Source organism: Triticum aestivum, chromosome 2B, assembly GCF_018294505.1.
Source record: "Triticum aestivum cultivar Chinese Spring chromosome 2B, IWGSC CS RefSeq v2.1, whole genome shotgun sequence".
Lineage (NCBI taxonomy): Eukaryota > Viridiplantae > Streptophyta > Magnoliopsida > Poales > Poaceae > Triticum > Triticum aestivum.
The window spans coordinates 60,588,054-60,611,425 of NC_057798.1; the positions used below are offsets into that span (position 1 = coordinate 60,588,054).

Genomic DNA, 23,372 nt, shown 5'->3' on the forward strand with positions numbered 1-23,372 from the left:
GAACCTCTCAAAAGGGAACATATTGTGTAGAAATACAGGACCCAAAATGTTAATCTCTTCGCACAGGTGAACTAGGACGTGTGTCATGATGTTGAAGAAGGATGGTGGGAACACCAACTCGAAACTGACAAGACATTGCACCAAATCATTCTGTAACCTTGGTATGATTTCTGGATCGATTACCTTCTGAGAGATTGCATTGAGAAATGCACACACTAGTAGAAAACGGAGCTTTAAAACCGGTTTGTAAGGGCCTTTAGTGCCGGTTATGGAACCGGCACTAAAGTGTGGGCACTAAAGCCCCCCCCCTTAGTACCGTTTCGGCACGAACCGGCGCTAAAGTGCCACCACGTGGCGTGAGCTCACGCCCTGGTATGGGGGACCTTTAGTGCCGTTTGGTGTTACCAACCGGTACTAAATGTTATTTTATTAAAAATTTTGGGAAAAAAATTGATTTTTTTTTAATTTTTAATTTTTCTGAATTATTTGATAATTTAGTCTCTAATCACCTCTCTTAACTGCTCAAGTGTGGACCACTCATTCCAAATCATCTAACTTCCCGACCGGTCACCCATCCCTCTCACTACTCCAGCCCGAGCATGCTTAACTTTCGAGTTCTATTCTTCTTCGTTTCCAAGTCTGCTGACGGTGTCCTGGACTAGGGGGTACTCACCACGTCGTCTCCCGATCAGTTGGATTGGGCCGAGGACCCCCATGGCCGTATACTCATGGGCCAGTCCGGACAGCTACCGCATACAAGGAAGAATCAACAAGACTTGGCGATCAAGACAAGGACTCCTCCCCCACCGGCGTATTCGGCTAGGACTCTTGTTATCCTAGGCCTCTGGTGCATTATATAAACCGGGGCCAGGCTAGTCGATAGACATATACAATATACAACAATCATACCATAGGCTAGCTTCTAGGGTTTAGCCTCCTTGATCTCGTGGTAGATCCACTCTTGTAAACATCCACAATATCAATATCAATCAAGCAGGACGTAGGGTTTTACCTCCATCAAGAGGGCCCGAACCTGGGTAAAACATCATGTCCCTTGTCTCCTGTTACCATTGATCCTAAGACGCACTGCTTGGGACCCGCTACCCGAGATCCGCCGGTTTTGACACCGACATTGGTGCTTTCATTGTGAGTTCCGCTGTGTGATCGGCGAAAGGATCAATGGCTCGACTGCAGGTCAACTGCGACGTCGGCTTCTTTGCCACCAGCTCAACTGGTCCCCTTGGCTTGACCGAGGACTGCGCCCTACCTCCGATCGTCATGTTCGGATGAAGTCCTTCATCAACATCAACTCCGATCTCTATTAAGATCATGGAGGAATCATCCAGGGAGCCCGGGGGCTCAACGTCAACATTGCCCTCAGGCGACCGTACTATTTTTCTAGACAACAGACTTGTGTCTGCCGCCACCGCCTCCTCGGGTGTCGTTTTAACGATCGCTTCGGTGGAATTGTGCGAAATTAAGTCTACAACAACCCTGCAAAAATTTTGTCGAGTTCCGATGGAGGAATCTCCGGCAATCTCCGATATACCGGAGCCCTGTTGAATCTGGACGAGAATCCGGACGAGTTTAGGGCGTGGTATCCAGCATCTATCTCAGACGTCCTTTGGAGGATCCAACCGTTGATTTGCTGCGGAATTCCCATATCTACCACCTGCCAAAAATTCAGCTCGATCCGACCGTCCAAACTCCGGGAAACTTCCGATTAGTGCATCACTTTTTGGATCTGTTTTCTGCGCGAGAACGAATCCGACCCAAATTCGTCTTCTTTATGAACGGGATCTCGGACATCCTTTTTGAAGGAAGTTTTCGTATGGGGTGTTGTGTTTTATTCTCAAACACATCCCAGTAGTATTAAAAGTATTCTTGCAATACGAACTTCACCGTCGCGCCGGTGTCAAACCAGCCCGACAACATCACTCCACGGCGGCCGACCTGCGTTAGACACGTCGTCGCTTTGTTGAGCCAAGCTCAATTTCTTCGGATCATCATCTCGGCAAGCCGAACAAGAGTCCGGCATCGCGAAGGATAAATCATCACCAACATCGCCGCCCCACGGATTACACGGAGCGGGCATACCGGCATCACCGCATGGCCGCTTCGTCAACCCGGCATCGACCACGTCACGACCTGCATCGGCAGGGCCGCACTATTGCTTCTTCAAGCTGGTGTCCATCATGACGACTTACTTCGACATCTCGGCTGGACCGGGGGCTTCGCCATCTCTTCATCAACCTACTCCGGACACTTCGGCGTCACTAGCCGACCAGGCATGGGTGTGCGGATCGAGTCCCAATTTTGGGAATCACCTTCCTTCGGATTGCTACAACAAATAAACCAGGTGCTATTAATCCTAGTATTTCCTTTTTGCTTGTTTGGGTTAAATTTTTCCCAAGAAATTATTACTCTGGTTAGTCCAGTATATGTACACGGGTCTATCAAATGGTGGCCGCATTATCGACGGTCGCATGATGGTTCGGTCAGTTTCCGTACACAGTTCGGCGAACGCCGCATCCGGAACTCGGACCGACCTATGAATCCAGGCTTTGCCACGCCTTTATTGCATTACGCCGACGACCTGCATCGACATCGACTTCGGCGCCATGCCATATTTCTTTTACTACTCACTTTGCATAAATTATTTATTATGCAACATTTTTTTAATTCCTATTATTACTATTATCCCCAGTCTGCACTATTTTTTGTGCACAGGAAAATGATCCAGCCGGACTATATCCTTTGACGTCACCTCGGCTGGACGGGGGGCTTCGTCAACACTTCATTACCCCATGCCGGGGACTTCGGCATCACTCTGCCGTCCTGCATTGACCGTGCTATGTCACCACTTCGGAGTGCCGAGCTCCTTGCTCCGCCACCTCGGGACCGGCTTGGGGGATGGAACCTTGTCCCGCATCAAGCTCGGACCGCGTCGTCAATACCGAACACATTAACCAGCTAAGTTGCCTTCATGCTCAAAGTTTTAAATTTCTAACTTGTGTTCGGTTCGACCAAGAATTATACTTTTTTGTAAAAAAGTTGCTTGTAAAAACTTTTTCCTTGTCGAAACTTTGTTCACACACACTTGACGCGCTACCCGCGCTCATTATACCTGAGGGCTTCTTTAACAGAAGCTTATTAATACGGGCTTTATGCCCAACACATGTGTCACACTTCTGCATGTACCTTTTATTCACCATTATATGCATCGATATGACTTAAGTTTTGGCCAAGCTGGGTTGCCTGGCTCCTGTGCTTACCCCTACATTCCCGATTGTTCGGCTAGGTGGTAAAGGGAGCACCTCTGCGATTGTTACTGCCGGGTCAGCCGGATATGTACCTCAGACTGGGTGAAGCCGAAAGCTAGCGTTCTTAAGGGAATACTCGGCCGGTGAACTAAAAAATGATCTCTTACCTATTTATTTACCTGCCCCCAGATGTTTTTCTGCTCTTTTCGCAGTCCGGACATGCACTTTAGGGCATGCCTCCCAGGGAAAGGAACCCCTAACGGAACTATTCTCCCTGGAAGATGTTTCTTACTAACCATGTAATATAACATAACTAGTTGGGCACTTGTCTGATAAAGCACTAATGACCCCTACGCCTGGTCTCCACGCATGCCCCGGTTTTTATAACCGCGGGGGTATTCGGACACACTCCGGACTATTGGGTCCAGAGGTTGAAGCGAAAAGGTCCGCTACGACAAACGATCTACAATCCGGCTAGAAGGCATTCTACATGTCACCTTACATTTTATAGTCAAATTTTACCCAAGTCGCTTGGGGGCTCTTATATTTATTTGAGCTGTTTCATACTAAGTGTTTTTCTTCTTAGTTGTTGCAAAGTTAAAGCACGGCAGAAGCACTTTTTTCTAAAGTCCAATTTTCGGATCGGCACCGAACACTTGATCTTGTTCGGACGTCATGTTTTTACTGACGTTTTTTGGTTTTCAAAGCTTATGTCACTTTTAACTATTTGTGTGTTTTCAGCACAAGTCTCGCAGTGCAACACCGGACACCTTTAGAGATTTGGCAAAAACATTCTCGGATATTGCTATATATGCATCAGCTTCGAATTGTGTTTTCGTGCAATAGTTGGGTTGCCCGGCTCCCGCGCTTACCTCCTACGTTCCGCTTTGTTCGGCTAGGTGTGCAAAGGGAGAACCACTGTGATTGCGCTTCCAGCTCGCATGGTCAAGCACCTCAGTGGAGAAAGCCAAAAACTGACTGTCACAATAGGTGTAAACTGGTCAATGATCCGATGACTATATTAAATGACGGGCCATTCATAACATTTTGGCCGAAGTGTTTACGGCTTGACCTCAACTGTCGCCGAACACTACCGGGGGCTATTAACTGGCCTCCCAAACTAAATCCTTGATCTTTTGCCCTTACATTGGAGTTGAGGTTTCATGATCATGCTTAGCATGACAACCCAAAGAAAGGAACCGATAGCGGGACTATTTTTTTTGGAAGACATTTCTTTTGTTAAACAGTAATATAACATATCTCTCTGCGTACCTTTGTTTATACAACCACATGGCCAGATTGCCTTGTTTGTCGTAAATCTTTGCCCTCATAAAGGCTTTATAAAGTAGGACAAACACTCCTCGGCTACTGGCCGAGGAGGTTGAAGTCGATGGTCGGTCAGCAAAGTTTTGTACAATGCGGATCCGAGCATTAATGACATAAAGTAATTGGATACATTGAGTCATTACACATAATTTGTGATTTTATTATGGATATCGATCCTTAATTTGACCTCCCGTGCCCGCATTAAGGCTCGGGGGCTACTGGGCTTCGGGCTTATTATTTACAAATATTAAAGGGGCACATCAATCCCCTGATTTGGTGTTGCCACCCGACCAGTGTCTCGGGGGCTACTGCATTGCTTGTTCGCAGAAAATCTTAAGTGCAATACAGTTTCAGAGGAGATTTTGATCCTCAGGTTGGTCGGCCGCACCCAACCTGAGTCTTGAGGACTGAGCACGCCGCTTTTTGTGTCCCGAAGTATTCTGCTGAGCTAGGACTTGATCCTCAGACCGATTTTGCAAATCAACCTGAGTCTCAGCGGCTATGGGGATCAGCGGTCTTATGTCGTCCTTCATGTGCATCTTAGGTTTTAGACCGATACACACCTTGAGGACTACTGGCTATATATCTCGTCAGAGAATAAATTGCATCAATAAAAAATATTGACAAAAATCGGCCCACATTCGGGGTGGTGCACCACCTCGGAAGCAGTCCGGCATAAAGCTCGGGCGCTAGTGGTTGGCTCCATAGAGGGCATTTCCGGCATTAAGCTCGGCTAAACTCCTTCAAACTTCTTTGAACCAAGGTGATTTATGACACCTCGGATATACGGTCCGGCGTTGGAGCTCGGATACATAGTCTGGCGTTGGAGCTCCGACACATAGTCCGGCGTCCCGGCGTTGGAGCTCGGATACATTCCGGCGTTAGAGCTGGGAAGCGGTCCGGCGTTGGTGCTTGGCTGCAAAAGATACCTCGAATGCGGTCCGGTGTTGGAGCTCGGACGCAAGAGGACATTGCCGCCGGGAACAACTTCAAACCCGAGGTGTGGCATAAAAATAATAAGGCATTGATAAAGGCCGGAAACTTAAAGGGGCTCCTCGGATACCCGACGTATAAACTCGTCGAATGCATTTCGGCGATCCTCAAGATCGAAGATGAGAAGATTTGTTGAACCAGTTTTCAAGACCGGCAACCGAAGATGAAGAACAGTTCGGAAGAATCGAGGAGCGTCCCTAACTTGAAGACCGGTTCAGGGGGCTACTGACGGTGTCCTGGACTAGGGGGTACTCACCACGTCGTCTCCCGATCAGTTGGATTGGGCCGAGGACCCCCATGGCCGTATACTCATGGGTCAGTCCGGACAGCTGCCGCATACAAGGAAGAATCAACAAGACTTGGCGATCAAGACAAGGACTCCTCCCCCACCGGCGTATTCGGCTAGGACTCTTGTTATCCTAGGCCTCTGGTGCATTATATAAACCGGGGCCAGGCTAGTCGATAGACATATACAATATACAACAATCACACCATAGGCTAGCTTCTAGGGTTTAGCCTCCTTGATCTCGTGGTAGATCCACTCTTGTAAACATCCACAATATCAATATCAATCAAGCAGGACGTAGGGTTTTACCTCCATCAAGAGGGCCCGACCTGGGTAAAACATCGTGTCCCTTGTCTCCTGTTACCATTGATCCTAAGACGCACTGCTTGGGACCCGCTACCCGAGATCCACCGGTTTTGACACCGACATCTGCACTTGTTGTTTTCCTGACAATAGTAAGATGTTAATCCTATTAACCCTCAGGAGTTTAGCTTGAGCATGAAGTCACACATTTCACCGTTTGAGTTTGAAACTATTATTCTAAAAAACAATAATTATTTAGTCACGCTAATATTTCTTGAATAAGTTTGACCATAGTTTGACCACAGTTTGACCATAGTTTGACCATATTTGACCAAAATTCAAAAAGTTGAAATAATTATTTAGTAACACTAATATTCTTGAATAATTATGTAGTAACATTAATACTTCTTGAATAAGTAGTTTGACCAGATTTAACCAAATTTTTTTAGAAAAACTGAAATTTGACCATATCTTTTTTTCCTTTTGGAATTTGAGGATTCTAAAAAAATTCCAAACAAGCCGTAGGCGGTCTCCATTGGATGCGGATTTTCGTGCTGAATTTTTTGATATATTATACGTTTTTTCCGACATCGTATGCAAAAGTTATAGCCATTTTACATTTTCCCTACACTTTTTGCAAAACATGTCTAAATTTAAGTTTTCAAATTTTCCTAACTAGTAGATGTAGTAATATAACTACCTCTCGAAAGATTTTATTTTCTGAAGTTTTTATCATTTTCTTTTGATTTTTTCAAAACTGAAATGGCGATACACGGGGGGGGGGGGGGTAGAGTTTGAAAATTGCCCTATAGTGCCGGTTTGTGTCTTCAACCGGGACTATAGGTTAAGACTCTGTAGTGCCGGTTGCTGACGCAAACCGGTACTATAGGTTAGACCTTTAGTACCGGTTTGTGTCACAAAGCGTCACTAAAGGGGCTTGTGGGGCCCTAGCCTGACGCCAGCCTGCCACCCCCCCTTTAGTACCGGTTCGTGGCACGAACCGGTACTAAAGGTTCATTACGAACCGGCACTAATGCATAGCCATTCGAACCGGCACTATTGATCACATTAGTGCCGGTTTTTTTACAAACCGGCACTAATGTGCTTCACGTTTGACCCTTTTTCTACTAGTGACATAGCTTCACAATGGCTAATCGAACGTTTTCCGGTAGAAGCCCCCTCAATGCAACCGAAAGCAGTTGCGTCATAATCACATGGCAGTCATGAGACTTTAGGTTCTGGAACTTTTTCTCTGCCATGTTTATTATTCCCTTTATATTCGACGAGAAGCCAGACGGTACCTTAATACTGAGCAGGCATTCAAAGAAGATTTCCTTCTCTTCTTTGGTAAGAGCGTAGCTTGCATGACCCTGATGTATGCCGTCTTCTCCGTGCATACATTGCTGGTCCTCCCATGCCTCATGTGTATCTTTTGTCTTCCCATACACGCCCAAGAAGCCAAGCAGGGTCACGCAAAGATTCTTCGTCACGTGCATCACGTCGATTGCGGAGCGGACCTCTAGGTCTTTCCAATATGGCAGGTCCCAAAATATAGATTTCTTCTTCCACATGGGTGCGCGTCCGTCAGCGTCCTTTGGAACAGGTTGTCTGCCAGGACCCTTTCCAAATATCACCTTCAAATCCTTGACCATATCATGTACATCAGCACCAGTATGGTGGCGAGACTTCGTCCGGTGATCCGCCTCACCTTTGAAATGCTTGCCTTTCTTTCTTACGGGATGCCTGCTCGGAAGAAATCGACGATGTCCCAAGTACACATTCTTCTTACAACTATTCAAATATATACTGTCAGTATCATCCAAACAGTGCGTGCATCCGTGGTATCCCTTGTTTGTCTGTCCTGAAAGGTTACTGAGAGCAGGCCAATCATTGATGGTCACGAACAGCAATGCCTTTAGGTCAAATTCTTCCTGTTTGTGCTCATCCCATGCACGTACACCTGTTTCATTCCACAGTTGTAAGAGTTCTTCAACTAATGGCCTTAGGTACACATCAATGTCGTTGTCGGGTTGTTTAGGGCCTTGGATGAGCACTGGCATCATAATGAACTTCCGCTTCATGCACAACCAAGGAGGAAGGTTATACAAACATAGAGTCACAGGCCAGGTGCTATGGTTGCTGCTCTGCTCCCCAAAAGGATTAATGTCATCTGCGCTTAGACCAAACCATACGCTCCTTGCGTCATCTGCAAACTCCTTCCCGTACTTTCTTTCGATTTTTCTCCACTGCGACCCGTCAGCGGGTACTCTCAACTTTCCGTCTTTCTTACGATCTTCTCTGTGCCATCACATCGCCTTGGCATACTCTTTGTTTTGGAACAAACGTTTCAATCGTGGTATTATAGGAGAATACCACATCACCTTGGCAGGAATCTTCTTCCTGGGGCGCTCGCCCTCGACATCACCATGCTCATCGCGGCTGATCTTATAGCGCAATGCACCACATACCAGGCAAGCGTTCAAATCCTCGTACTCACCGCGGTAGAGGATGCAATCATTAGGGCATGCATGTATCTTCTGCACCTCTAACCCTAGAGGGCAGACAGCCTTCTTTGCTTCGTACATACTCTCGGGCAATTCGTTGTCCTTTGGAAGCATATCCTTTATCATTACCAGCAACTTTCCAAATCCCTTTTCAGATACACCATTCTCTGCCTTCCATTGCAGCAATTCCAGTGTGGTGCCCAGCTTTTTCTTGTCACCTACGCAATTCGGGTACAAATTTTTTTTGTGATCCTCTAACATGCGCTGCAACTTCTTCTTCTCCAAATCACTTGCGCAGTTTCTCTTTGCATCGGCAATGGCCCGACCTAGATCATCAACGAGCTCATCTGATGCCTCTTCTTCAGCTTCTTCCCGCATTGCCGGCTCAGCTTCTTCCCGCATTACCGACTCAGCTTCTTCCCCCATTGTTGTATCATCATAATCAGGGAACCCATGGCCAGGATAGCTGTCATCGTCCTCTTCTTCTTCATTGTCTTCCATCATAACCCCTCTTTCTCCGTGCTTGGTCCAAACATTATAGTGGGGCATGAAACCGGACTCAAACAGGTGGACATGAATGGTTCTTGACGTAGAGTAATTGCGACCATTCTTACAGCCAGCACATGGACAAGGCATAAAACCATCCGCCCACTTGTTTGCCTCAGCCGCAAGCAGAAAAGTATGCACGCCCTCAATGAACTGGGGAGAGCATCGATCATCGTACATCCATTGCCGGCTCATCTTCATTACACAACACCGAATAGACCAAATTAATACAAGTTCATACATAAAGTTCATACAACACTTAAATGCAACAAACAAATAACTCTCTAGCTAAAGCATTTAAATGCAACAACAAATGCGATCAAGATCGCAACTAAGGTAACAATTGATCCAACAGTATAATGATACCAAGCCTCACTATCGATGACATATTTTCTAATCTTTCTAATCTTCAAGCGCATTTTCTCCTTCTTGATCTTGTGATCATCGATGACATCGGCAACATGCAACTCCAATTCCATCTTCTCCCCCTCAATTCTTTTCAATTTTTCTTTCAAGTACTCGTTTTCTCTTTCACCTAAATTTAACCTCTCGACAATAGGGTCGGTTGGAATTTCCGGTTCACGTACCTCCTAGATAAAAATATCTATGTCAACTTGATGGGCATAATTTGTCATAAACACAAAATGCAACAAATAGTTTTAAAAGAGAATATACCACATCCGAATCATAACAAGGACGAGGGCCGACGGGGACGGATATCAAAACCATGGCACTATGTATAACAAATAACGTACGGGTAAGATAATTATTATACGAGTAACTATATATCCAAATCACACAAACATCAATTTTTTATATAAAATTTCATGAACAAGAGGCTCACCACAAGGTGGTGCCGGCGACGGGACGGTGCGGGCGATCGACGGTGGTTACGACGGAGATTTAGAAGGCACTAAGTAAACCACACATACATATGCAAACTAAGTGTTATTTTAACCTCAAATTGCATATAAATCAAATACTAGCACATATATATATTTCCTCCCAAATTACTAAACTCACAAATTAATAACTATATAAAGCATTGCAAGAGCTAATCTAGCAATGAGAGATGAAAGGACAAAGTTGCTAACCTTTGTGATCATTTGAATGGATGGGGGCCTTCAAATCTTGACAATTTTTGGGCAAAATGTGTGATGAGCTCGAGAGGAAGAGGGGAAGAACAGAGAGGAGAGGGGAAAGGGGAAGAACAGAGCGAGCTCGGGTGGACGAAGGGTTTATGTAGGACGACCTTTAGTACCGGTTCGTGCCAAGAACCGGTACTAAAGGTGCTGGAGGGGGCACAGACTGACAACATCCTGCCACCACTCTCATTAGTACCGGTTCGTGGCACGAACCGGTGCTAAAGGTTAGCCACGAACTGGTACTAATGAGAACGGCCCGGCTAGCCGTTGGAACCGGCACTAATGTATACATTTGTGCCGGCTCAAATACAAGCCGGCACTAATGTGCTTCACGTTTGACCCTTTTTCTACTAGTGTTATGATGCCCCACCGTAGGAGGTCTAATGTCATCTATATATTTTGTAACATAGGTACAAGTTACTCCTCATAGGTCGATCCCAAAAGGTAGCCTAGTTATTAGTTTTATGCAAATTCGATGTGTCTTTCTATATATGGCAGTATTTAATGCAGTAGCTCCACTTTTACTGATCTATTTATGTGAGTTTAATGGGATAATGAGTATTTATTGTAATGCCTCAATATTGGATTGTGTGAAGAGACTATATTTATTATAAAAACAATTCATTATCTCTCATTATCAATTATATAATATATAATAAATAATTTTACACAAACTGTTAGAAACGGCGCCACATATGAGCATTGGGAACAAGTAATAAAAATTCATAGCATGCAACTCTACGAGGAGTTCGAGATAATTAGGTAAGACAGGGGTATCATGGGGAGAGAGATGCCAACGATCACCGACTAATAGTCAAGCCAATCTTGCGTTGAATTAAGTACATTGAATAATCTAATCTATTTGAGGTATTTTCTCGTCGTTCGTATTAATCCTGTTGGAAAATAAGCGCATAAATTGTATTTGCGTTGGTCTAGAAATAATGCGACGCCGAGGTTTAGTCATTGACTTATACACATGCACTTACACCTCTCACGCTATACCTCGTATGGTCAAATTGTACTAAAAGGTTCATATATACGTCATACAGACTTAGATCTGGTGACGTAACTGAGGTTGACAAGATATATGCTCGCATCTTCCTACTAGCAGATTCGATTTACCCTTCACATCATTCCAATATTGTATATGCATTCAATGGTACGATTCTGCAAGCAAAGTTACACAAAATAGTGGATCTAGTCTCTCATTGCTGCTTTTAAAAGGCCCGGTTCCCTCGATCCGAGTGATTAAACTAGTGGCTCTAGGGGCAGTCTAGCTAAGTCTATATGTTAGTCTTATTCTGACTATGAGTGATTCTTCGCTCAACATATTTCCATAACATTGGAAAATTATCTATATTTCTTGATTTATATGTATTGCCCATTGTTTCAAAATCGGATATTGGGTGTTTATTGCTTGATGGATTAAGATTCTATTTTTCCCGTTTGAATGGATCAATTAATAAAACTAAAAACATACCATGTAGTTTCCTACTCTCATCATGTATACTCTTAACTGAACACATCATGAAGACACCATAAACTTGTGATGTTTATACCACAAACGTATTTTTTCTTGTTGTGTACATCTTAAATTTTGCCTTCCTAGAATCTTCCATTTACCCAATCTAGCAAAGTATTTCACACACTCCTGATGGAAATATCTTTAGTCACCTTAACAACATCATCACTACTTGGCATGAGGTCAAGGTTTACTCACATTTTCGAAAAAATATCTCATTGTCGGGCATAGAATTTCAATATGATATTAGACAAGTATACATATAATTAATTGAAATCATTATAAGTTGGTTCATACATGAGAGCGGGTGTTTGCACTTAGCATCATAGCATTGTACTGAATTGGCGTGTTGGAGTATCTTAACAAGCTCACATATGTTCCATTCAAAAACCAAATTGTCATCTAAAAGTAATGTAAAAATTGACAAATAGTTGTTCAGGAGCACAGACACATCAACATACAAAAATGGGGGGAAAAGGTTGCCGGTAACTGGTATCTTGGGGATCACCGACTAACATCGCTAGTAGTAAAGTCGAACACATATCGAATCAGATTAATTATTCTTGCAATAAATGAAACAATTTGAGATTTTATACAATTAGAAACAAAGGTGTGTGAGTTCTAACTACATTGATAATTACATCACATCATGCTTTCCGTAGCCTTGCTAATTAATATGTATTACTATACTACATACTTACATCTCAGTCTCTTATGTTTCACGTACAATCAAGTTCTATAAGAAAAAATGACATAACTCATACACACCCAGATATGACAATGTACGTATTTGAAGTTGACAAAATAGATGCTCCCGTCTTCCTTCCTAGTGGAAGACTCGATCCACCCTCCCCGATGTTCCAGTCGTGTATATGCTTCCAAGGGTACGATTCTGCAGGTAAGGTAACATGAATTAGTAGATCTAGGTGTTCCTTGCTGCTTTCAAAAGGCATGGTTTCCTCGCTTGGATCCTTTAAACTACTCATATGTGATGGTAGTGGATCTAGTTAGTCTCGCTTAGTCTTTGAGTTGTTCTTATTCTTTTTACTGCATGTGACTATCAGAATATGGGACAGTCGACTATTCTTCACTCTATATTCATCTATAGCAAAGCAATCTGACGTGTACCCAATGTTCCAAACTTGGTGCATCATGTGTTTATTCTTTCAAGATTTAGGTTCTATGTTTATTTTGGTATGAATTGACAAAATAATAAAATCAAGAAATCATCATGTACATTCCTACACACTAAACGAGCACAGCATGAAGACACAATATACTTGTGATGTTTATACGATGGATGTGCCTTTTCCTTTTGATTTTTCTTGTCATGTACATCTTTTGACTTTGCTATCTTTGGAGCTTTCATTTACCGAACCTACGAAAGTGCTCCACACATCCAATGGGAAAATATCTTTGTCATTTTAACATCAACGTCGCCCTGCATGAGAACGCCGTCGGCCTTCTTTTGTGTGAGTGTGTGTGGGTGGGTGGGGGGGGGGGGGCATCGTGTGGCACAGAAATAATTGAAACCAACATACGATGGTTTATACATGAGTTGTGGGAGTTTGGATTGCCATCAGATAAATGTACAGAGTTGGTAAGGTGAAGTGTCTTAGACAAGATCACAAATATTCCGTTGAAGCAACAAGTTGTCGTCCACGAGTAATGTGAAAAATGAGCAAACTCTTGTTCATGAGCATGAACCAACAACATAGGGAAAAGATGTAATATAAAGGTCGCTGATAAATGGAGCCTTGAGGATTACCAACAAACATCGCTGGCAATATAAAAAGTCAAACTCATAACAAAAAATTTAACTACACTAAAAAAACAAAACAATTTGAGTTTTTTTTCAATTAGAGAAAAAAGATGCTCAACAATAAATTTTAATTGCATCGATATTTGTAACACCGAGGCTTTCTTCATTGACTTACTAATGAGTACGTACTACTATACTACATAATACATCTCAGTTTATTATGTTCCTTGTACGATTGTGTTCCACATAAGAGAAACATCCATACATCATATGTACCCAGATTTAGTGACGTACACAATTATAGTTGACAAAATAGATGCTCAAATTTTCCTCATGGCCGACTAGATCCATCATTCCCGCCGTTTTAATCTGCGATGTGTGTTCATGGCTGCTTCCAAATTCACAGTTGTGTCGCTCTAAGCGTTGACATTATATATAATGGTTAGTGGATCCAGGCAAACTAGCTTAACTAGTCTATGCATTGGTCCTATTCTTTCTAGTAGATTTGACCATTTGAGCCATTCTTTGGATTCTGTTTTAATGACAGTAACAAGTGATGTGTAGATGCTTATTCCTCGGATACTCTGGAATGAGGAAATGCATGTTGCTTTCACAATGTTCTTTCCATGCCACTTCCATAGTGGCCAAGATCAAGAGCGAGGCTGCTATTTCGGGAATCGCTGGGGAAAAACACTTGAGCTATATACCACACCTCATGGGAGTAGGCTTGTTGTTACATGTTTGTTGGCTGTAAATTTAAACCTCCTCTTAACTAATGTGATGAGGCCAAACTTTTGTCTCCGTTAAAAAAACAGTAGCTGTGCATTTCCTAATTTTATATGTATACTGTCCATTTTCTGAAACCGGTTAATTATGTTTGTTCCTTGTTGATGGATAAGAGTGCCAAATTATGTTTTTGAATGGCCGAATTGATAAAATTGAGACCACATCATGAAAAATTGTACTTTCTTAGGTAGTCATCATCAGTTGAATACATCATGAATATATTTCCTTAAGCTACGCATTTTGCATGTTTTCTCATTGTATTCTGCATGTTATATCCTATTGTTTCGTATGTCAATTTTTTGCCTTTTTATCCTCAGATGTCATTTGGACCATAGTTTTCTAATTTATTTTGCAGCGCTGATATCTCAGTGAAATGTAACATCAATTCTACTAGTGATAGTAACATCTCCAAGCTCATGTTGATGTAACTGTGTATCCTGCAGAAACATGCTTTGATGTGAAGTTTATGTATTCCTGAAGGATGCTCATGCAACATGTGTTACCCTATTAATTTCATTTACATTATCTACAATACTACAAGTGCGTGTTCATATAAACACTTCTGACTTTTTTGTTGTTTACATATGCGGGTAAAACAATATAATTACTCGGTTATGATAGAATGTAATCATCTTGGCAGTTAATAGTACTACTACTATCTCATTGGTATATTCCATATTTTGCCCTCATGCCATGACTTTGTGATTTTTTTTACATCATTTAGCTTGCTATATTTTTGCTCGTTAGTCGTGAGTTTATGACAACTTTTTCCTTACTTATTAATTTCTGCAAACTGAGAAGCAGCGCCACTCTTAGGTTGACGTGGTAGTACACGTATTCACTGGTGGCATGTCAAGTTATGTCAAAGTCTATGAATTGTGTCAAATCTTGGTGAACGTTGTTGAGCCAGCTGCACTGCACTGCTCCTATACTACGTACTCCCTTAAGTACAGGTAGATTCACCCTGACATCTACCACATCATTTGACTTGTTGGTTTGATTTGCCAGTTTGAGAAAAATAACTTTTTTTTTAGAAAAGGAGTATGACCCCGGCCTCTGCATCTGGGAGATTCATGTGGCCATTTTATTGATTATTCTCGAGGACCTTACAAAGTAGAACAACAATATGCCTGAAACCGCCATCTTGACAACATCTGCCGCTACTCCTATCCATATGATGAAGGGGTGCAAGCTGGGCCACATATCCAGACTTCTCACCTAAGCCTAACATCTAAAGCTGGAGACCCTGACCGAGCCATCTACCGGGTCTGGGGCACACACCGGTCCGACACACTCACATGTGTCGTCGCCCATCTTCCACTGGTCCATCTTCAGAGAAGATTGGGGTGTCAACCATGGCAGGTCCTCTGCCATCAACGTCACCACGACGCCAGACGACGACCTACGCTAGCCTTGGCAGGTCGTCCGCCATCGACGCCACCACAATGACAAACAACGACCTCCACCTACGTGAGTCCATCTCCCAGCAACGGACGTAGATCTATGCTAGGATAGGTCCGCACCACCGCCGTCGCCCACCACCCACAAGCGCCACCCAACCCCAAGGTTCCCAACGCGGCGCCGCCGTCCAACAAAGTTAGGGCTTTCGCCCGGGTGACCTAGGGTAAGGGGAAGTGAGGAGATCAGTCCATACCGACACCTCCTATTAAATTATGATCTAAATTTTAGTACTGTGTTGGACTAGACGTGGTACAAACGGTGTGGGCCTTTGCGTTGACGTCGACGCGTACGAGTACAACTTGTTTACTTGTCCTCCAAGGACTCTCATGTGTTGCCCTCTTATATACCCCATGTAGTCGCACTTCAGACGGTCTGTCGTCTCGTGCTTGTAATACTCCTCTTTATAGTGATTGCGCCTTCGTGCGTCCGTGGTTTTCTCCCGCAAGAATTTTCACGTAAAAATCTGTGTCTTTCTTTGCCTCGTTTATTCTCGTTATTATCTAACAAGTGGTATACAGAGCCAAGTTTCAGATACGAGATTTGAGATCGAGATATTAGGGTTGCGCGCCGCCACCCGCGCATGACCAGGCGATCCGAGGCCGGATCGATTTCCGCTGCTGCACCGACCTGAACGCCGAGTTCGACCAGGTTGTCCGCTGTCCGGTTGTGTCCATGATCAATCGGGTACACGCTCCAAGTCCCGAGGTGATTTACCGCTGGTGCTCAACGCCTCCACGGACAGGCTCCAAGTCCCAAAGAGAAACCGATCGGCCGAGCTGCTAGCCTGTTACGCGATTTTTCAATCGATCGCTATAGTTACTCTGTTGCTTCCTGAGTACTAGTACTAGTAGATCAGCCAACTAGTACTTGCTCCACGTGAAGCCAAGATCAGATTCTGCTCCCGATTGCTACGTGCTCACGCGAGACCATCAGGTGCTATTTACTCTGTTCTTTTGTCCGCATATTAAATTCTGTCAAGAATTTTTCTACCGGGTTGTACTACTTTGTGTACACAGTTTTATCGGTTCCTGGCATCCATGAAGTACGATCTTTCGCTGCTGGACCGTGACACAAGGTTTACCCTATGGCAAGTCAAGATGCGGGCGTTGTTGGCACAGTCCGACTATGATGAAGCACATGATAGTTTTGGGAAGAACCGAATTCAAGATTGGACTGATGAGGAGAAAATAATTGATTGTAAGGCTTTGTCACAAATTCAACTCCATTTGCATAATAATATTTTGCAGGAAGTTTTGAGCGAGAAAACTGCCGCCGCTCTATGGTTAAAGCTGGAAGGGATTTGCATGACCAAGGATCTCACCAGCAAGATGCATCTGAAGCAAAAATTATTCCTGCACAGGTTACCCGAGGGAGGTAATGTTTTGAATCATATTTCAGAATTTAAAGAGATCATATCCGATCTAGCTGCAATGGAGGTTAAATATGAAGAGGAAGATACTGCTTTAATGCTACTTTGTTCACTGCCAAGTTCTTATACCAATTTTAGAGGCACCATATTATACAGTCGTGATACTCTCACACTTAATGAAGTTTATGAAGCTTTGAACTCTAAGGAGAAGATGAAATTAATGGTGCCTCATGATGGTTCAAGTTCATCCCAAGCCGAGGGATTATCTGTTCATGGCAGGACAAAGGAGAAGAACTCCAATAATGGAAACAGAGGCAAAAGTAAAAACGGCTACAGGGGCCGGTCGCAATCCAGAGACAAGAAGTATTGCAGGTATTGCAAGAGATACGGGCATGAAATCTCTGAGTGTTTCAAGTTGCAGAACAAGGAAAAGAGGAAAGGTAACAAACAAGGTGAAAATTCTGCTAACGTTGCTCGTGATGATAGCTCCGATGATGCTCTTGTCGTTATTGCTGGATGTGCTGGGACCAATGATGAGTGGGTACTTGACACCGCATGCACTTTTCATATGTGTCCACATAGAAATTGGTTTAATACTTTTGATTCCACTACTGCTGCTGGTTCCGTTTTGGGTTTTGATAATTCACCATGCAAAATTGAAGGCATAGGTTCTATTCGAGTCAAGATGTTTGATGGCATAATCAGAACTTTGACAGATGTTCGGTATATTCCGAAGATGAAGAGAAATTTTATTTCTATGAGTGCCCTTGATGCAAAGGGGTACAAGTATTCAGGCGGAGATAGTGTTTTGAAAGTCACCAAAGGCTCCCTTGTTGTGATGAAAGGTGACTTAAGTTCGACCAATGGTCTTTATTACCTTTGAGGTTCTACCATTTCAGGTAACGCTACTCCAGTTGTTTCAAAGAATTCTGATTGTGATGCTGCTAACCTTTGGCATATGCGTCTTGGACATATGAGTGAACTTGGTTTAGCAGAGTTAAATAAGAGAGGTCTTCTTGATGGATATGAACCTGGTAAATTGAAATTTTGTGAGCATTGCATCTTCGGCAAGCACAAGAGGGTGAAGTTCAAAACTTCAACCCATACAACTGAAGGTATTCTTGATTATGTGCATTCTGATTTATGGGGACCATCTCGCAAGAAGTCATTAGGTGGTGCAAGTTACATGCTGACTATTATTGATGATTATTCGAGAAAAGTTTGGCCTTATTTCTTGAAGCATAAATATGAAGCATTCTCAGCATTTAAGGAGTGGAAGATTATGATTGAGAGACAAACTGAAAGGAAGGTAAAGATACTTCGCACTGATAATGGTATGGAATTCTGTTCTAAGCAATTTAAGAATTATTGCAAGTCTGAAGGCATTGTCAGACACTACACCGTTCCTTATACTCCTCAACAAAACGGTGTTGCTGAGCGTATGAACATGACCATTATTTCCAGAGCCCGTTGCATGTTGTCCAATGCAGGTTTGCATAGGCGTTTTTGGGCTGAGGCCGCTTCCACTGCTTGTTATCTCATTAATCGTTCACCATCTATTGCTCTTAATAAGAAAACTCCAATTGAGGTATGGTCTGGTTCACCTGCTGATTATTCACAGTTGAGAGTTTTTGGTTGCACTGCTTATGCTCATGTTGATAATGGAAAGTTGGAGCCTAGGGCTGTTAAGTGCATATTTCTTGGTTATAAGTCTGGTGTTAAAGGTTATAAATTGTGGAATCCCGAAACCCAGAAGGTTGTTATTAGCAGAAATGTTATCTTTAATGAATCTGCTATGTTACATGATGTTTCATCTACTAATGTTCCCATTGAGAGTGAACAGCAGCCTACTATTCAGCAGCCTACTGTTCAGGTGGAGCATGTTATTGATTCAGGTGATACATCTGGTAATGAAATTGTTGATGCACATGATGAACCCGTCGTTAATGATGATCATGTCACTCCCACTCCAATTCAGCCTATTGTTCCACCCAGTTGGAATCTTGCACGTGACAGAGTTAGACGGGGTATTAATAAACCTGATAGGTTAATTGAAGAGTGCAATATTGTTTCTTTTGCTTTATCTGTTGCAGAAGAAATTGAAGGTAATGCTGAGCCTTCTTCATATTCCGAGGCTATTATTTCTGGTGATAGTAATAAGTGGATGACCGCTATGCATGATGAGATGGAATCACTTGAAAAGAATGGCACTTGGGATTTAGTAAAATTGCCTAGAGAGAAGAAACCTATTCGTTGCAAGTGGGTTTTCAAGAGGAAAGAAGGTGTTTCTCCTAATGATGAGACAAGATATAAAGCAAGGTTAGTTGCTAAAGGTTATAGCCAGATTCCAGGTATTGACTATAACGAAGTCTTTTCTCCTGTTGTGAAGCATAGCTCTATTCGCACTTTACTCAGTATTGTTGCCATGCATGATCTTGAGCTTGAACAATTGGATGTTAAAACTGCATTTTTACATGGAGAATTAGAAGAGGATATTTATATGGAACAACCTGAAGGTTTTGTTATTCCTGGAAAAGAAAAGCTTGTCTGCAAGTTAAAGAAATCTCTTTATGGATTGAAGCAATCCCCTAGACAGTGGTACAAGAGATTTGACACCTTTATGCTCTCTCAAGGTTTCAAAAGGTCTAATTATGATAGTTGTGTTTATTTGAAAACTGTCAATGGTTCAACTATTTATTTGCTCCTTTATGTTGATGATATGCTTATTGCTGCAAAGAGTATGTCAGAGATTAATGAACTAAAGAAGCAATTGAGTAATGAATTTGAGATGAAGGATTTGGGTGCAGCAAAGAAAATACTTGGCATGGAAATATCCAGAGATAGACCGTCTAGAAAAGTATATCTAAGTCAGAAGGGATATATTGATAAAGTTCTTCGTTGTTTTAATATGCATAATGCCAAGCCGGTGAGTACTCCGTTAGCTGCACACTTCAGATTATCATCAACTTTATGTCCTAAGTCAGATGCAGATATTGAGTACATGTCTAGAGTTCCCTATTCAAGTGCAGTTGGTTCACTTATGTATGCCATGGTTTGTTCTCGTCCTGACTTATCATATGCATTGAGTGTTGTCAGTAGATACATGGCTAATCCTGGAAAAGAGCATTGGAGAGCAGTTCAGTGGATTTTCAGATACCTGTGTGGTACTTCTAATGCTTATTTACAGTTTGGGAAAACTGGAGATGGACTTCTTGGTTTTGTTGATTCTGATTTTGCTGGTGATTTGGATAAGAGAAGATCGCTCACAGGTTATGTTTTCACCATTGGTGGTTGTGCTGTGAGTTGGAGAGCAACTTTGCAGTCTATTGTGGCTTGTTCCACTACTGATGCCGAGTATATGGCTATTTCTGAGGCATGCAAAGAAGCTATCTGGTTGAGAGGTTTGTACACTGAGCTTTGTGGAGATTCATCTTGCCCTACCATATTTTCTGACAGTCAAAGTGTCATATATCTTACAAAGAATCCAATGTATCATGAGAGGACAAAGCACATTGATGTCAGATTTCATTATATTCGAGATGTTGTTGCTGAAGGTGATTTGAAGGTATGCAAGATAAGTACTCATGATAATCCTGCTGATATGATGACAAAGCCAGTTCCTACCAATAAGTTTGAGCTTTGCTCAGGCTTAGTTGGTATTTCTCATTAGTCCTATGGACTTTGATGCACAAGGTGTTTATGCTCATTTGGATGGAGTTATTCACTTTCTTCGACTACTAGAGGTAATTTGGATCAAGGTGGAGATTGTTAAATTATGATCTAAATTCTAGTACTGTGTTGGACCTGACGTGGTACAAACGGTGTGGGCCTTTGCGTTGACGTCGACGCGTACGAGTACAACTCGTTTACTTGTCCTCCAAGGACTCTCATGTATTGCCCTCTTATATACCCCATGTAGTCGCACTTCAGACGGTCTGTCGTCTCGTGCTTGTAATACTCCTCCTCATAGTGATTGCGCCTTCGTGCGTCCGTGGTTTTCTCCCGCAAGGGTTTCCACGTAAAAATCCGTGTCTCTCTTTGCCCCGTTTATTCTCGTTATTATCTAACACCTCCAAGGAGGGGAACGGCGCCCTTAGGCGTCGCCGTCGGCACGGCCGGTCATGGCCGGCCAGGGATTTTGCTCGAACTAGATCCCTGCCACCACCAGCGCCTCCTGTACAGAACCGGTGACCAAGGGAAGCGCGGACCGATCAGGATGGCCTGCATGCCGAACAAGGGAGGAGGGGAGGTGCCAGATCGCGTGCACCGATTGCTGTAAAAGCCGCCGCCAGCCGCCAACGACCATCGAGATCCCGCCGCCCGCGCGGCCAGGACGCCATATCCACCGCCCGCATGACTGCTCGTTGGAGCCTGCCGTGCCTCGCCAAAGGAGCCGCTGCTCCAGATCCGGGACTCCCCACGTAGGGGCAGGGCAGTCGAGGCCCCGCCGCCACCATCCTTGGCGCCCTGGGCTTGTCTGGCGGCTGCCTCAGGCGGCGGCGAGGAGGTGGGGCGAGATGGAGAGAGGGCCGCGGCGGCGCGGCTAGGGTTCCCCCACCACCGCCGGGGGAGGTGACACGGGTTGCGGGGGTCGTAAATTACGTTTATGTATTGATAAAAGCCATGGTCACAAAGTTCCAAGTAATTATGAGATAAAATGTGGCAGGATATTAGATGGGATAATGGTGGATACAAATTTACAGATATGGGGTAGAAGATGATGTATGCCCATTTGATTATACACGGAAACCAGTTGATATTACTCTCACTCCCATGTATATATACTCAATTAGTATTGTTCTTGTTTGGTAGACAAGCTGCATGGGGCACATGTGGGACGCCTCATCACCCTTAAAACACAGGAGTGTGATATGTTTTCAAGGTATCTAAGCTATCTTTACTATTAAATTATGATACATACATCATTTGTTGTCTTAACAGTTACCCATCACATTCAGACTTATTAAGTGTTCAATATTTCATTTTATTTCGACTGGAACATTCACGAACGAAAACGGATGGTATATATATTATATAGTAGTAACACACAGTAACATACAATGCATAGTCCCATGGAGATGCACTAGCTAGTACATTTAATCCAAGCAATGTGCCTTTATTCGGGCCCCTTAATACATGAAACAAGAACATAATAATAAAAGGGAATAAATAGCGATGATGCCGACGTGAAACATTAGAGGCTGCAAACCATCTTCGTACTTAGCTACTTATAAAAAATTAAGGGTGTGCATCACCACTCCCAGATCCACCACCTTGACCACCACCGCTCCCGCCATTTTGAGCGCTGCCTTTGCCGCCACCATTTCCATCGGATTTAGCATTTACATAACTAGGTCCTCTAGAAACTCCGTCTGCCTTACCAGAGCCAGAGGCAATGCCACTGCCGACACCATGACCGCTTGATCCATCGCGATCTCCAGCTTGTCCCCCACCGCCACCACCGCCATTCGCGGCACTGCTTGAATATCCACCGAAATCATAATGGGACCTTTTGTTATACGTACCGGAGCTCATGCCCGAGCCAGATCCTTCGTCGTATCCCGAACCACCATATTGGCTGCTGCCGCTTCCGTCTTCACCGCCAACAATGCTTGCACGGACTCCACCACCTCCACTCTCAGCAGACCCAACACCGGTCCCTGACCCCGAGCCGCCGCCAGTCACATACCCACCGCCCCCTCCTTCCCCTCCCATGCTGGTCTCTGCTGCACTAGAGTATCTGGCCACTCTTGCAGCACTGGCTAATCCAATGCTCAAAATAACAAAGACCCCAAGAGCTGCGAGTTTGGTGCCCACCATTGTGAGGCGTCTGTGTAAATGTGATGAGTTTTAAGAGAAGGATTGCAAGGGTACTTATAGTGGTTAAGGCCATGTAATGGCTCTAATATCTTAGTAATATCACGTACGTCCGCGGTGTGAAGGTAGCAAGGAGAAGGCTTTAAAAAAGTACAGTGGCCGATGGAGCTTAAGTAGCGTTTAGTTGACTATACCACATGCAAGTAACGATGCGATCTGCAACTTCTAAGTCCTTCTTCCTTCCTCTTTAGATGCCATCTTACCAAGAAGACTTCGGGGATCAGCTCGA

General features: G+C 43.6%; 1 protein-coding gene across 1 annotated transcript; it reads right to left on the minus strand.

Moving 5' to 3' along the window:
- Positions 1-22,504: 22,504 nt before the first annotated feature.
- On the minus strand, positions 22,505-23,086 carry LOC123040423 (glycine-rich cell wall structural protein 2-like). The gene has a single exon (XM_044463269.1). It carries the CDS (start codon positions 23,084-23,086, stop codon positions 22,505-22,507), a length of 582 nt encoding a protein of 193 aa, XP_044319204.1.
- Between the last annotated feature and the right edge of the window lie 286 nt (positions 23,087-23,372).

Excerpts from the sequence above, each read along its gene's own strand:
- LOC123040423 (XM_044463269.1), bottom strand. The coding sequence starts at position 23,086 with ATGGTGGGCACCAAACTCGCAGCTCTTGGGGTCTTTGTTATTTTGAGC.